The sequence below is a fragment of the Aquarana catesbeiana genome, unplaced genomic scaffold (genome assembly GCF_042186555.1).
Source record: "Aquarana catesbeiana isolate 2022-GZ unplaced genomic scaffold, ASM4218655v1 unanchor228, whole genome shotgun sequence".
NCBI lineage: Eukaryota > Metazoa > Chordata > Amphibia > Anura > Ranidae > Aquarana > Aquarana catesbeiana.
This window is the reverse complement of record NW_027362655.1, coordinates 3,595,645-3,612,225: the sequence shown is the minus strand read 5'-3', so window position 1 is coordinate 3,612,225 and position 16,581 is coordinate 3,595,645. Positions and strand designations below refer to the sequence as shown.

Genomic DNA, 16,581 nt, shown 5'->3' with positions numbered 1-16,581 from the left:
GTGCGGCATATTCGTGCCTCCTCATAAGTGCCACCTAATCAGTACCGCCTCATTAGTGCCCATAAGTGCCTATCAGTGCTGCCTCATCAGTGCCCATCAGGGAAGGAGAAAAATTACTTATTTACAAAATTTACTGACAGAAACTAAGAAAAACTTTTTTTGCAAAATTTTTGGTCTTTTAAAAAAAATTTTAGGAAAAAATAAAAATCCCGGAGTGTTTAAATACCACCAAAAGAAAGCTCTATTTGTGCGAAGAATATGATAAAAATGTCACAGGGTTACAGTGTAGCATAACCGCGCCATTGTCATTCAAAGTGTGACGGCGCTGAAAGCTGAAAAATGGCCTGGGCAGGTAGAGGGTGCAAGTGCCCGGTATTGAGGTGGTTAAAGTGTTACTAAACCCAGTAACATGAAAATAGTTCATCCGCCCCCCCCCTCACCCCACAGTTCCCATAGCCTATAAATCTTTTTACATTAACCACTTCAGCCCCCGAAGATTTTCCCCCTAATGACCAGGCCATTTTTTGCAATACAGCACTGCGTCGCTTTAACTGGCAATTGCGCGGTTGTACGAAGCTGTACCCAAACAAAATTTATATCCCTTTTCCCCCACAAATAGAGCTTTCTTTTGGTGGTATTTGATCATCTCTGTGGTTTTTATTTTTTGCACTATAAACAAAACAAAATTTAACCTTTTTCTATAATAAATATCACCAAAAAATATATAAAAAAAACAATTTAGGCCAATATGTATTCTTCTACATATTTTTGGTAAAAAATATTGCAATAAGCATATAATGATTGGTTGCGCAAAAGTTATAGTGTCTACAAAAAAGGGGATAGATTTATGGCATTTTTATTTTTTTTGCTAGTAATGGCGGTGAGCTGCAATTTTTGGCGGAACTGCGACATTGCGGCGGAGAGATCGGACACTTTTGACACATTTTTGGGACCATTGCCATTTATACAGCGATCAGTGCTATAAAGGGAAGGGGTTAACACTTGGGGGCGATCAAGGGGTTAAATGCGTTTCCGAGTAAGTGTTTCTGACTGTGGGGGAAGTGACTGACTGGAGGCGGAGACAGATTGCTGTTCCTAATTACTAGGAACAGACAATCTCTCTCTCCTCCCCTGTCAGAACGGGGATTTGTGTTTATACACACAAATCCCCCATTTTGGCTCTCATTCAGACATTGCGGCTACCGCCCCCTGCGTGCGCGTGGCTATGGCTCTTAAAGGAGCCAACGTACAGTTACAGCGATTTGTGGGAACGAGCCAACCTGCCGCCGTATAATGATGGCGGCTGGTCGGCAAGTGGTTGAAATACTGCCGTTGTATACCTTTTTGGATGATCTGTATACCACGGTCACATGATAAACTGCACAGTATTCCAGTGCTGAGAGTTCAGGTGAGAGGAGATTTCCACTGCAGCCTGTATACACGCCCACATGTGTGATGTCAATATCATGTGACTTGGCTAGCTCTGAGAACAAGTGAATGCTCTCTCCAGCAAAAAAGAAAAAAAAAACTGAGCATGTGCAGGTCGGCTACCCTGCCTGTGTTAGATGGCTCTCCCCAGATAGACAGTGCAGGAGGGTGAGGATCTGTGCATACAGGATAAAACAGCCTTTTTACACAATGCAGAGGATTAACTCCTTAGGTTCCACAGTGAGTATAACAAGCATGCTATTCAGCATATACTGTACAGGCAGATTTTACTGTTGTGGGTTTAGTAACACTTTGCCTGCTTCCTTTCCCTACACAGTACTTAGTGGGTTTAGTAGCAAAAATCCACTACAGACTAGGAGCTCTCAGCCCCTCTTGAAAATAGCCCAATTTAGGAAAAACTGCATGCAGAGGAGTGTATCCTCTCCGTGCGTAGATCTGCTCCTAGCTACACTTCTTGCAGGCACTACCATCCCTCCTGGCTACTCTGAATATCTTCCAAGACAAGGTAATAAAAGGGTTACAACCAATGATGTCCTTTAGAAGGTCTGCTACATGTGGCAGGCTCTCCCCTTGAGAATCCCTGGGTGCTCAGGTAAGATTCCAAGTCAATCTGCTCTGCTGAATGGATCCTCCTGAGCCAGTCCAAGCCCAGCCTGGAGATGGGGTCTCCCCTAGACCTAGGAGACCCCTCCTAGGCCACTGTCAGCCTCCTCAGCACTCCATCTTCCATCTGACTCCTCTGCTAGCATGGCTCTCCCATATTGAAGGGCTGGCCAAACCACCCTGCCAGAACAGTATGCCTGAGGATTGGCCACATTCCCCTAAATATGCAGATCAACCCTCCATGGCCTGCAATATGGCCAATATTCATCATGACTGGGTGAATGCTGGTCACATTTATTCAAATATTAAAAAAAAAATAGACCTCTAATGCCCCGTACACACGGTCGGACTTTGTTCGGACATTCCGACAACAAAATCCTAGGATTTTTCAGACGGATGTTGGCTCAAACTTGTCTTGCATACACACGGTCACACAAAGTTGTCAGAAAATCCGATCATTCTGAACGTGGTGATGTAAAACACATACGTTGGGACTATAAACGGGGCAGTGGCCAATAGCTTTCATCTCTTTATTTATTCTGAGCATGCGTGGCACTTTGTGCATCGGATTTGTGTACACACGATCGGAATTTCCGACAACGGATTTTGTTGTCGGAAAATTTTATATCCTGCTCTCAAACTTTGTGTGTCGGAAAATACGATGGAAAATGTGTGATGGAGCCTACACACGTTCGGAATTTCCGACAACAAGGTCCTATCACACATTTTCTGTTGGCAAATCCGACCGTGTGTACGGGGCATAAGTGTTTGTGAAAGCTTACACCACAAAATGTACTCAGCCAATGAAAGGTAACGACTCCATTTTTATTTTTCTACTGCTATCAATGGCCAACACAGTATAACACTTCATTCATGTCTTTGGTGATCTCTGATCTCCTTATCAACTGTTTCTTACATGATGAAGATCAGCCATGGAGTATATTTGAGGTGTATATCAGGGTGTGCTTCTTCCCCACATGAGATGTCCAGCAACATTCATATAGAAGACATTTCCTGCACTCAAGGCACTAATACACCTCGAGGGTTGTGTGGGATCCCTGATGTACAGGAAGACAGGACTTCAGTGAGGAACAATTCCCTCACTCAGGACAGGAATACGGCTTCTCCTGCGTGTGAGATCTCTGATGTTTGCTAAGATTGGACTTGACTGAAAAACATTTCCCACACTCAGGACAGGAAAGTGGCTTCTCCCCTGTGTGAGATCTCTGATGTGTATAAAGATTAGACTTATGTGAAAAACATTTCCTGCATTCAGGACAGGAGTATGGCTTTTCACCTGTGTGCAATATCTGATGTCTGTAAAGATTAGCCTTCTGTGAAAAACATTTCCCACACTCAGGACAGGAATATGGCTTTTCCCCTGTGTGAGATCTCTGATGTCTGTAAAGACAGGACTTATCTGAAAAACATTTATCGCATTCAGAACAGTAATACGGCTTTTCCTCCGTGTGTAATCTCTGATGTGTGTCAAGATGGGACTTCTGTGAAAAACATTTCCCACACTCAGTACAAGAATATGGCTTCTCACCCGTGTGAGACCTCTGATGTGTGTAAAGTTGGGACTTTTCTGAAAAACATTTCCCGCACTCAGGACAGGAATACCTCTTCTCCCCTGTGTGAGATCTCTGATGGCTGTAAAGATTGGACTTCCGTGAAAAACATTTCCCACACTCAGAACAGGAAAGTGGCTTCTCCCCTGTGTGAGATCTCTGATGTGCGTAAACATGGGACTTCACTGAAAAACATTTCCCACACTCAGGACAGGAATATGGCTTCTCACCCGTGTGAGATCTCTGATGTGTGTAAACATGGGATTTCACTGAAAAACATTTCCCGCATTCAGAACAGGAATACGGCTTCTCCCCCGTGTGAGATCTTTTATGCACATCAAGAGCGTATTTAGAACGGAAACATTTTCCGCACTCAAGACAGGAATATGGTTTTTCCCCTGTGTGAGTTCTTTTATGCACATTAAGACGGGATTTAAAATGGAAACACTTCCCGCACTCATCACACGAAAACCTCTTCTCGGTTGGAAGGATGGCACCGTCCCTCACAGTCTGAGGTTCCTCAGGATAAGAGGAATACGATGGTCCATCTACACTGTGTGGTGCCGGATGGACATTTGAGGTAGCCGGGTTTTCTCCTGGACTATACTGTGTGATGTCCTCATCTTCTACTTTACAGTCTGGAGACAAAGTGAGACAATCTTCTGAGGTTTTCCTCATCTCCCGTCCATCTACTAAAATAGAAATAAAAAGATTATTACTAGACATGAGCAGATTGGTTCCCCTAAACCAGGACTCCGCCCACATCAGGCAGCTTTGTCTCTGAGGATCTTACAATTCTCCTCTCAAGGTAACTAGTAAATGGGTCCTCTGATCTCCTACCAGTTCATTTTTTTTATTCATGGACCTTAGTCAGAGAGTGAGGAAACAACGAGAACTGTCTTTTATAGGAGTGACAGTGATGAGGGGATTATAGGACGAGTGTCCCCACCCCCTCTATCACTAATTGCCATCTTCCCAACACAAGAAGTCCTGCACTTCCTTATTTAGGCCATGATTTAGTCATGAATAATAGCAGGGCTGAGCCCCACCAGAGGTCAGAGAGTGAGAATGGGGGGAGAACAACCAAAATGAAGACTGGGCTGATCCTGAAGACCACCATCATTGGGTTATTGACTCCTCCCTCATTATCACTTTCTGTTTAAGGTTCCAAAGTTTGAGGATGTTATCACATTATTATGAACAGGTAAAAGACTGTGCTCCAATCAAATCATTGTATATAAAATGTCCAGCTGGCAGGAAATGGGTGTAACAAAAGAGAATACATATTATGTTTATATATAGCAGAGGGTAGAGGAGAGATAGCAAAAGTCAGGACTATGTAATGTACAATATATTGTATAAGATACAGCATATAGGATTATATAGTATCAGAATGATGTAATGTACAACATAGAGTATATAGTGCAGGGGTCACAAGCATGTAATGTACAACATAAAGTATATAGCACAGGGGTCAGGAGTATGTAATGTACAATATAACTTATACAGTGTAAAAGTCAGGACTCATAATATTGGTATTCAGTAATTAGCAGTATGGGTGGAGGAATGTATTTTGTGTTAATGACCCACCTGTACTGATCTCTGTAGGAGTCTCCTCCTCTATAAATGTCCCTGTTTTTCCATCCTCCTCCATAGACTGCTGATCATCCCTCACATACCTCTCTTCTTCTTCTGCTTTAACCTCAAACTCTATATCGATTGGATCTCCACTCTAAATCAAGAAAACAAGAGAGAATATCATCTGTAAGATATAAGCTTTATTATTGTAAAATCACATAAAAAAAATCCACGTCTTCACAAGTCTGTGTTCCAGATGCTCTGTCCCACCAACCTTGTAACAGTGAGGGATGGTGTGATCTTCCTGTGTGGAATCCCGGGAATACAGAGGACGGGGACATCTCTCTGGTGGGTTCCTGGTATTAGGTGGCTCCATCATATCCTTGTGTCCTTCTGAAAACACCTCCATCACTCCATACTCCTCATGCTTCTCTTTATACTCTTCTTTAACAACAATATTATCACCCCCAAGGTTTTCACTCTGAATATATAATAAAACACTCATTGTAACAAATATGCTGTGTATAAATCAGAACTACAAATAATTGTCAATCATCTACCTGGTGATGATGAGGGATGGTGTGACCTTCCTGTGTGGAATCCCGGGAATACAGAGGACGGGGACATCTCTCTGGTGGGTTTCTGTAGCTGGATGACTCCACCATGGTGTCCTGGTACAGATCTTTGTGTTCTTTTAGAAACTCTGACTCTTCCATTACCTTGTCCTCATCATCCTCCTCTTTTACTTCAACTTTAGAATCTCTCAGGTTTCCATTCTGAATTTAGAATAAAAAATTATATCAATGGTAACAATGCAGATAATGTACAGATCCTAATGATACTATCAGTGATTGTTCCTCATCTACCTGATGATGGTGAGGGATGGTGTGACCTTCCTGTGTGGAATCCCGGGAATACAGAGGATGGGGACATCTCTCTGGTGGGTTCCCATTACTGGATCCATCTGTAGGAAACACACACACTGACTGAATACATTGTTTCTATGTGTTTATCAGATGATGGGGGATCTAGGTGGACCCTCCGTACTGCTCTCTCCTTTACAATAAAGTCTCCTCTTACCCGGTGATGTGAGGGGCGGCTGATTGTCCATCATGACGTCCTTGTAGAGATCCTTGTGTCCTTCTAAATACTCCCACTCCTCCATGGAGAAATAGACAGTGACATCCTGACACCTTATAGGAACCTGACACACACAATGATACAGTCACCATCCAGACACATCCCTTGTCTGTTACTGGATAATGTCCCAGAATTCCCAGCACCGCTCACCTCTCCTTGATGATCTCTCTGGTGACTTCTAGGATCTTCTTTTAATTTCTAATAAATTATTGTGTATGCGCTAGGAAAATAAGCAAATACGTGATAAAAATTAAATAAAATAAAATAAATAAAATCGAAATAAATTAACAAATAAATACAATATTGTAAAATCTATAAATCACAGTAAAAAAATATTCAATATTAAATGCTATAAGAAATAATCAGTGCCAATCGCCTGTGAAAAATTAGAGTTACGTACCGGTAACGTCTTTTCCAGTAGTCTTTCAGGACAGCCACCATGAGAGATAGTCTCCTCCTCTTCCTCTAGGAAACACTGCGCCAGCCCATAAATTCTTACTTCCCCCTGCCAGACCTCAGTATATTCCAAGATTACCTCCGGTCAGCTGGGGAGACACAAGAACACATTAATAACATACTATCCCATATCATTATCATGCTGCATTCTGGTCTTTTATAAGACACCCAAAAATCTCGGGTGGGTAACTAGGGCTGTCCTGAAAGACTACTGGAAAAGACGTTACCGGTACGTAACTCTAATTTTCCCACTTCGTCTTTCAGGACAGCCACCATGAGAGGATGAACGAGCACTTACCAGTTAGGGTGGGACTACAGCTTGCAATACCTTTCGCCCAAAGGCTTGCTCACTAGCCGACACCAGGTCCACTCTGTAGTGCTTTACGAAAGTGGAATAGCTGGACCATGTTGCAGCCCTGCATATTTGCTCTGGCGTTGCTCCAGCCTTTTCTGCCTGAGAAGCTGCCATAGCTCTGGTAGAGTGTGCCCTTATACCCATTGGGATTTCTTTCCCTGCTAATGTATAGGCCTGGCCAATGGTTACTCTGAGCCATCTGGCAATAGTGCGTCGAGACGCTTTGCATCCTTTTCTGGCCCCAGAAAACAAAACAAATAAAGAGTCTGACTTTCTAAACCTCTTGGTCAGCTCTAGGTACTTAAGGATACATCTCCTTACGTCCAAAGAATGAAATTTTAATTCCCTTTCCCCCGAGGGGTTAGGACAAAATGAGGGTAGAACTACCTCCTGACTTCTGTGGAAACCAGAAGCCACCTTAGGTAAAAATGCTGGATCAATCTTGAAGATGATCCGATCTGAAAAAATAACGCAAAAAGGAGGTCTAACTGATAAGGTCTCAATCTCACTGACTCTCCTGGCAGTTGTCACTGCTACCAAAAAAACTGTTTTTAACGTAAGATCCTTTAGTAGACATTCCTCTAAAGGTTCAAAGGGGGTTCCCGTCAGGCCCTGTAACACTAAAGATAGGTCCCACTTGGGAAAGGGAGGGCCCTGAACCGGTCTTTGTCTAGACAGAGCCTTAAAGAATCTGACCACCCAGGGGTTGGTGGCCAGATGCTTTTCTAAATAAGCACTGAGTGCTGACACCTGACCTTTAAGGGTACTTATGGATAAACCCCTATCTGCCCCGCACTGAAGGAATTCCAACACCGTTGTTGGACTGTGTACCGCAAAGGAGCCTTCTGCACACCATTCATTGAAACATACCCAGACCTTTTTATAAATCTGGCGTGTTTCCTTTTTCCTGCTGTTGAGGAGGGTGGAGATTAATTTCTCAGAAAAACCTCTAGCTCTTAGCATACCCTCCTCAGTAGCCAGGCCGCTAACTGCCATTGGTGAACCTGTGGACAGAGGACTGGGCCCTGTGAGAGGAGATCCTCTCGAGGTGGCAGGAATAAGGGAGGTTCGACCGCTAGCTGCTTGAGTACTGAGAACCAAGCCCTCTTTGGCCAATGTGGTGCTACTAGAATCAGGGACGTGTTTTCCATCTGGAACTTCCTGAGAACTGCTGGTAATAACGCTGGGGGCGGGAAGGCATAGCAGATTCTGAAATGCCAGTTCTGGATCAATGCGTCGACCCCTCGCGCTCCCTCCCCTCTGTTTAGGGAGAAAAAACAAGGGGCTTTCGCGTTGCTTCTTGACGCGAACAGATCTACTTCTGGAGGACCCCATTTCTCTGAAATGAGATTGAAAACCTCCTGGTTGAGGATCCAATCGCCCTCTCTTAGTTTGGTTCGGCTGAGAAAATCCGCTATCACATTCTTTTCTCCTCTCAGGAAGACTGCTGAGAGTGAGAGAGTGTGAGTCTCGGCCCAGTTCAGAATGCCTGATGCTAAGGCCGACAGGACTCCGCTTCTTGTGCCGCCCTGTTTGTTTACATAGGCCACGGCGGACGAGTTGTCCGACCGCACCTGCACATGGTGGCCCTGTAGCTCCTCTTTGAAGAAACTGAGTGCTAGCCCGATTGCCCTCAGCTCCTTCCAATTGGACGACCTTCTTAGTTCGTCGTCCTCCCAGGTGCCCTGTGCTAAAAGGGAACCCAGATGCGCCCCCCAACCCTTGCCGCTTGCGTCTGTGGTTACCACTTGAGAAACTGGGATGAACCACAGACGACCCTGCGACAAGTTTGAGACCCTCCTCCACCACCAGAGGGATCTCTTTACTTGGGGTGGAACCTGTACCAAGGTATCCAGATCTTTCTGACTGTGATCCCACACCCTTAGGATAAAGGACTGTAAGGGACGAAAGTGCAGACCTGCCCATTGCACTGCTGGGAGGGTAGCGGTTAATAGTCCTAGGACCGACATCAGAATTCTTATGGAGACCTGACTGCTGCACTGGAGAACAGCCACTGCCCTGTCCAGTTTTTGTACTTTTTCTGCTGGAAGAAACACTCTCAGTAGCGTTGAGTCCAACAGATAGCCTAAGTACGTGATGCGCTGAGAAGGAATTAAACTGGATTTCTCCAAGTTCATTAGCCACCCTAGACCTGTAAGAACCCTCTTTGTTAGTTCTAGATCTCTTACTAACTGCAGTGGACATGCTGCAAATAGGAGCAGGTCGTCCAGGTATGCTATCACTGATATTCCCTGGAGCCGAAGAAAAGCCATCACCTCCGCCAAGACCTTGGTGAAAATGCGGGGCGAGGAGGATAGCCCGAAAGGCAGCGCCTGAAACTGTAGATGTACCGTTGTTCCACCTACATCTACCGCTAGCCGAAGAAACCTCTGCGAGGCTTCTGTTATAGGAACGTGTAGATACGCGTCCTTTAGGTCCAGAGATACCATAAAGCAGTTGCGGGGCAACAGGGCTCTGACTGTGAAAATTGTTTCCATACGGAATCTCCTGTATGTCACTGACCTGTTCAGGGGCTTTAGATTCAGAATCAGTCTGAATTTCCCTGTGGGTTTCTTCACTACGAAGATGTGTGAATAGAAACCCTCTCCCTCCTCGGCCTTTGGAACTCTGAGAACCACATTTTGATCTACCAGATCTCTTAATGCTTCCAACAGAGCCTCGGCTTTTGCCGTACACCTGGGTAGGTGCGTGACAAGAAATCTCCGTGGAGGAGGATTTGTGAATTCGATATGGTACCCCCTTCTTATAATCCCTAGGATAAAGAGATTGGGGGATATTGCCTCCCACTGTGGGAGGAAGGCCCCCAGTCTTTCCCCCACCCTGGTTGGGGAGTCATTGACTTTTACGGGGCTGTTCAGGAGGGCGAAAAATCGCCCCTCCCCTGCCCTTGCCTTTCTGACCCCAAAATTTCCTTTGCCCTTCCGGCTTTGGAGTTTCTTTACGCTTTTGCGGACGAAACCCCTTATTTGTATGTGCAGGGGTTTTCCGCTTAACCGGGAAGGATTTCTTCCTGTCTGCTGTGCGGTCCAAGACGGTCTCTAACCCTGGGCCAAAGAGAAGGTCTCCCGTTAACGGTATGCCGCACAATTTGACTTTAGAGGCGCTATCGCCCGGCCAAGTTTTTAGCCAGAGGGCTCTCCTGGCCGAATTGGCCAGAGCCGCTGATCTGTCCGACATACGTACTGACTCTGCCGAGGCATCAGCTATGTAGGCGATACCTCGCAGAATCGTAGGGAAAGAAGACAAAATGGTTTCTTTTGCCGTTCCAGCTTCAATATGCTCTTGAATCTTAGAGAGCCAGTGCTCCAGATTGCGAGCCACTACTGTGACAGCCAACTCAGGTTTTAAGTTACCAATTGTTGAATCCCAAGTCTTTTTGAGGAGAGAGTCTATTCTCTTATCCATGACATCCACCAGGGCCCCCATGTCCTCAAATGCCAGGTCTGTGTGTCTGGAAACCTGGGAGAAGGCGGCATCTAACTTGGGATTTTTATTCCAGATAGATGTAGGATCATCCAAGAACGGAAATCTCCTCTTTAAGGATCTAGAAAAAAAGGGTTTCCTTTCGGGATCCTGCCACTCCTTTTTAATAGTTTCAACCAGTACCTCATGTACTGGAAAAACTTTCCTCCTTTGTTCCCCCAAGCCCTTGTACATTTGGTCATGAAGGGTCAGGGGTTTCCTGTCCTCCTGAATACCGAGGGTTGTATAAATAGCCCCTAAGAGGTCCTCTACCTCTTCCAGGGATAATTTATATCTGGAGGATTTCCTGGACTCCCCGTCCTGGTCCTCCCCCTCAGAACCATCCTGGGAATCGGAGGAGGAACTGTCTGGTTGTCTTTGTTCCACTCCGGAGGGCCCTGGAGCTTCCTCTGCCCTAACTGAAGTTGCAGGTTGGGCAGGAGCAGAGCCCTGAGCCTGAGGCGGGGTTGTATCCTGGGGAGCTGGACTAATGGGAGGCTGAAACCTTTCAAATAAGGCTTTAAATGAAGAAAAGGTGGATGAAAGCTCCTTAACCGAGGCTGCAAGTCCTGACTCCTGTTCAGAGTCCCTCTCCTTAACAAGGGAGTCTATGCACTCCCTACACAAGACCTTTGTCCATGCTTCCCCTAATGTGTCTTTGCAAGAGGCACACCTCTTCTTAGAGCTATGTGTAGACCTAGACTTCTCTGTAGCTTTCTGAAATACATGAAAGAAAAAAACATTTTGTCACTTTTTTTTTTTTTTTTTTTAAAAACAAGGATACAACCCTGGGAGTGCACTAGACCCTCCTTAATATGTGGGGATCTGAGCCTCCCTCCCCCTGACCACCCAGGGTGTCTGCCCCCCCATGACAGGAACTATACATGGAGGGACAATCCTAGATAAAGAGTACTCTTCCCCAGGGCACTCTTACCTTAGGAAGGCTGGAGGTAGTGTCCGTTGGCTGAGCATCTGCTTCCGACATGACTTTGCAGGTGGTTGCTACTACCGAGTCCTACGCTACCTGTGCGCGTCCCAGACTCGTCTCCAGCCTGTGCCTGGCTTCCCTATCAGCGCCGCGACCCGGAACCGGAAGCCGCGGGTCAAAGACAAGCATTCGCCCTTCCGCCGGAAATGACGTCGCCCGTCGTCCGGCCCGCCTAGTTCCAAAAAAGAAAAAAAGAGAGCGGTCTGTATAGTACACAGGAAAGGCGAACGCCTGCATGCTGCAGCCCTGTGGCCGCGATAGGGAGCCCCCACAGCCTGAAGCCGCGCTCGGCTAGGAAGTGGTGGCAACAGAACGAGGGGTAAGTCCCCCCTCAAGCCCCTATGAAGCCCCTGCTTCCATTATAGGCTCCAAAAAATAAAAACAGCCATAGTCACCCTGACTGAGTGGCCAGGTTCCTTGCACAGTGTCTCCCCACCGGAGGAAACACTAATACTGAGGTCTGGCAGGGGGAAGTAAGAATTTATGGGCTGGCGCAGTGTTTCCTAGAGGAAGAGGAGGAGACTATCTCTCATGGTGGCTGTCCTGAAAGACGAAGGGGGAAAAAGTGAATAAAATACACAACTAAATATATAAATATATAAATCAACATGCGACATGCAAAATGTGGAAAGTCCAGGTGCTAATTGTATAATAATGAAGTGTCCAACAATTCAGTTCAAATCAATTCATAAAAAATATATAAAAATATAAAGTGCAAAAATTAGTGTCCAAAAGAGTAGGCATTCCTCATGCTCTTTCTATATGGTGTGCAAACAACGGCATGCTTCAGTGCCCTCCAGTGACCCCCAATTGCTCATGCGCTCACCTCTGAGTGTGTGACACAGTGGTTAAACAGTGTCTAAACACGCATTAGAGCCACTCCTGGGCTCATACAGGGTCTGCTGGTAATGATCTGCACCTCGCTCAGATAAACATCAATGGCAACATGTATAAGAAAGAAGGAGACTACATAGCATAATACCGCCAGGGATTTATTATAAAATCATATAGCCAATTCCCTCCAGGAGGGTGCTCACAATGTATAGGTGCGTAAGTGCACCTACCTATCCAGAGTATGGTATACAGGAATACAGGTAAATCGTATGGCGTGCGGTGCGGTGTGTAATCCTCTGCTTGTCTGTGTTGATAGCTCCGTCCTGCCCCTCCCCTACGCGTCTTCGGCACAGGGATCACGTGCCTTCATCTGGGGGATCTTTTAATTTCTCTATTCTATCAGGGAGGGAGGTGGAGGCAATGTGATGGTCATATGATCTCCAGACTTCACAGGAGGAAAACTCTAGGATATGAACACAAATAGTAAAATCAAATGATATTCCCAGAATCCTCCTCACCTCATCATTCAAGTCTCCATTAGAATAAAGCCCCACTTCAGACTGAGGTATAATTTACCCACACAGGACCCCCACACTATGCAGGTTCAAAGCTTGTTGCAGGCATTCTGATGTCATTACATACAACACAGGACCAATAGTTCCAGTTTGCAAGCGAGGATGCTAAGGGTCCACCCACATCCTAAGAGAGTCAGAAAACAAAGCCAGTTGGAGGGACATTGGGGGGAGGAGCCGTGAGGTCAGTGTGATGTCATAGGACATATAGACTCTGGATGGAGGGACATTTGGATGGGGAGATTTGAGGGGTCCTCTATATGAGGCTCCTGTGCAAACCAAATCATTGTTCCTGGGTGTGTCCTACCTCTCCCAAACTGAAGAGTGATCTCTGACCTTTACCATACAGAAATCTGTCAGGAATCTGTGAAGGGAGCATTCTAGGTTTCCATACTATATATTCCACACCTTTGCCACCTCAACCCTTCTCTTCTCTACTCTGCTACTGATCACCTCTATGACAAAATCTCACCCCTGTCCTGCCCCAACCTAGCCACTTTCATCTACAACAGCTCACTGTCTTCCTCCTTAGACAAGCTCACCCCCCTCACCACACACAGAATTAGGCCCCGACTGCTACAACCCTGGCAAATAGACGACACCAGAAGTCTCAGAAAACGTAGCCGCGCTCTTGAGCGTCTGTGGCATAAGACTAAGACCCAGGAAGACTTCACACAATATAAATCTGCCCACCTAAAATACTATTCCTGCCTTCACACTGCCAAACAGACCTACTTTATCACACTCATTAACACCTTCTCATCCAGTCCACGTCAACTCTTCTCTACCTTCAACACTCTACTCTGTCCTCCACTGCCCCCACCCACCAACTCACTCACTGTCCAGGAGACCGCCAATCACTTCAAAACTAAGATTGATACAATTCATGAGGAGATCTCCAATGCGCAAAAACCTCCCCCATGCAACACCCCATGTCCACAGATACATTCCCTCATTCAACCCTGCTACTATTAATGAGGTTGCTAAACTTTTACCTAACACTCATCTAACCACCTGCCCCCTGGATCCTGCTCCCTCACAAATGCTACGCTTACCCTCTGTCTCGATTCTACACTCTCTAACTCACATTTTCAACCTCTCCCTCTCTTGTGGCATCTTCCCAAACTCTCTAAACCATGCGCTAGTCACACCCATACTTAAAAAGTCCTCACTGGACCCCACCAATCCTAACAACCTACGTCCCATCTCTTTACTCGCCTTCTCCTCCAAACTTCCTGAAAGACTTCTTGAAAAAACGACTAAGCGACCATCTGACCATGAATGAACTTCTTGATTCCCTTCAGTCCGGATTTCGCCCTCAACACTCCACGGAAACTGCTCTCCTTAAACTCTCAAATGACCTACTAACAGCTAAAACCAGTGGACACTATTCTGTACTACTTCTCCTGGATCTCTCTGCTGCTTTTGACACAGTGGACCACCCCCTCCTCCTCAATAAACTCCACTCCTTTGGTCTCCGTGACTGTACTCTTCGCTGGTTCTCATCCTACCTATCCCACCGCTCCTTCAGTGTCACTTACAACTCTACTTCCTCCTCTCCTCTTCCTTTCTCCATTGGGGTCCCCCAAGGTTCTGTTCTTGGACCTCTCCTTTTCTCTATCTACACCACCTCCTTGGGTCAGTTGATTGTCTCCCATGGCTTTAAATATCATCTCTACGCTGATGACACTCAAATCTATCTCTCCACCCCCCAGCTCTCTCCATCTGTCTCCTCACGCATTACCAACTTACTAGCAGACATATCAGCCTGGATGTCACATCACTTCCTCAAACTCAACTTATTCAAAACCGAGCTCATGATATTTCCTCTCACAGGTGCCACTTCCCCTGATTTCTCTGTCAATATCAACGGCTCAACTATCAACTTGTCCCCCCCACGCCAAGGTCCTAGGTGTAATCCTGGACTCTGAACTAAACTTTCGGCCCCACGTTCTATCGCTATCCAAAAATTGCTGCCTCAACCTACACTACATCTTCAAGATACGCCCCTTCCTAACTAATGTCACCACAAAGCTTCTTATTCACTCCCTGGTCACCTCACGCCTCGACTACTGCAACTCCATCCTCATTGGTTTACCTCTAAATAGGCTCCTCCCCCCTTCAGTCCATCATGAATACTGCTGCCAGGCTCATCCACCTCACAAACTGCTCAGCGTCTGCTATACCCCTCTGCCAATCCCTCCATTGGCTGCCACTCAGTCACCAAATTAAATTCAAGATACTAACTATAACTTACAAAGCCATCCACAACCTGGCCCCCAGCTACATCTCTAACCTAGTCTCAAAATACCAACCTAATCGTTCTCTTCGCTCCTCCCAAGACCTCCTGCTCTCAAACTCCCTTGTCACCTCATCCCATGCTCGCCTTCAGGACTTCTCCAGAGCCTCCCCCATCCTCTGGAATGCTCTACCCCAATCCGTCCGATTTTCTCCTACTTTATCCACTTTCAGACGATCCCTGAAAACTCATCTCTTCAGAGAAGCCTATCTGGCCCCCACCTAACAACTGTACATTTATCTTCTCAATCAGCACATCACCCACAGTTATTACCTCTTGTATCTCTTGACCTTCCCTCTTAGATTGTAAACTCTAAGGAGCAGGGCCCTCTGATTACTACTGTATTAAAGTGTATTTTATTTATACTGTCTATCCTCAAGTTGTAAAGCGCTACATAAACTGTTGGCGCTATATAAATCCTGTATAATAATAAATAATTATATATATATATATATATATATATGTGTGTGTGTATCATCATCTTCTGGAGATAAAAGACATCACAGTGACTATGGAGGAAGAGGACGGACATGACGGGGGGTTACTGGGTGTAAATTGAAAATAAGATCTTATTACCTCCTCTGCTACTTCTTCCAGCAACGTCTCCGCTCTACTTCCTGTTTGTATCTGACATCACTTCCTGTATTCCATAGAGACTTCCTGTCTGGGTAGAAGTGAGATCACCATCTTGTGGAGCTCAGAGGAACTGCAGTCCAGAGAAACGTCTCGTAGTGTGAACACGGCCTTGTGCTGTGTGTGTATGTACTGTATATCCTTATAGATGGGTCATCTCCACTCCCACCAAGGAGGATAGAAATATATTACTGCTTGGGGGGGAGACATTTTGTCCCCTTTGATTTTGCAGTAAAATTGATTGCAGATTTAGTCATGTAGAACATCTGTTATATGGATACAAAGAACCCCAGCCGAGAGTAAAGGGTGGAAATGGCTCCTGATCCCCAGATTTGGGCAATTATGTCACCAATATAAATAGAATAAAACCCGCGCTATGTGTAACAACTCAAATACCTACAAAAATAACTTATACCGGACTGCTGCTGTAACAAAGGTAAGTATTCCCTTTATCAACTAGAAGAGCATTATGTGTCACAGTGCTGTCCTATTGTGGGTGCACATAAATCATCACAAATACACTAAAATATGTGGAGACATTCATATATAAAGTGCTAGGGGCTCAAATAATATTCTCTGCAGATCTACTGCTTCCACTTTACACCTACTTCATTGATCTT

The 16,581-nt window shown here is 45.6% G+C and overlaps 1 protein-coding gene across 2 annotated transcripts; it reads right to left on the bottom strand.

The window, feature by feature from the left end:
- Positions 1–2,856: 2,856 nt before the first annotated feature.
- LOC141121659 (uncharacterized) lies at positions 2,857–15,977 on the bottom strand. 2 transcript variants are annotated; one of them, XM_073611337.1, is made up of 9 exons: positions 15,905–15,977; positions 12,450–12,920; positions 6,492–6,561; positions 6,282–6,405; positions 6,068–6,165; positions 5,762–5,977; positions 5,476–5,682; positions 5,214–5,355; positions 2,857–4,315 (listed from the first exon to the last, which is right to left on the bottom strand). In XM_073611337.1, the coding sequence occupies exons 4-9, from the start codon at positions 6,364–6,366 to the stop codon at positions 3,153–3,155; spliced, it is 1,911 nt and encodes a 636-aa protein (XP_073467438.1). In that variant the 5' UTR covers positions 6,367–6,405; positions 6,492–6,561; positions 12,450–12,920; positions 15,905–15,977; the 3' UTR covers positions 2,857–3,152. The 2 variants fall into 2 exon arrangements, with proteins under 2 accessions (XP_073467438.1, XP_073467439.1); XM_073611338.1 differs by having other exon boundaries at positions 2,857–4,312.
- Between the last annotated feature and the right edge of the window lie 604 nt (positions 15,978–16,581).

Excerpts from the sequence above, each read along its gene's own strand:
- LOC141121659 (XM_073611337.1), bottom strand. The coding sequence starts at position 6,366 with ATGGAGGAGTGGGAGTATTTAGAAGGACACAAGGATCTCTACAAGGAC. Across the intron at positions 5,683-5,761 it reads CCATCCCTCATCATCACCAG|AGTGAAAACCTTGGGGGTGA; the intron begins GTAGATGATTGA and ends TTATATATTCAG. Across the intron at positions 4,316-5,213 it reads TCCTACAGAGATCAGTACAG|TAGATGGACGGGAGATGAGG; the intron begins GTGGGTCATTAA and ends TTTCTATTTTAG.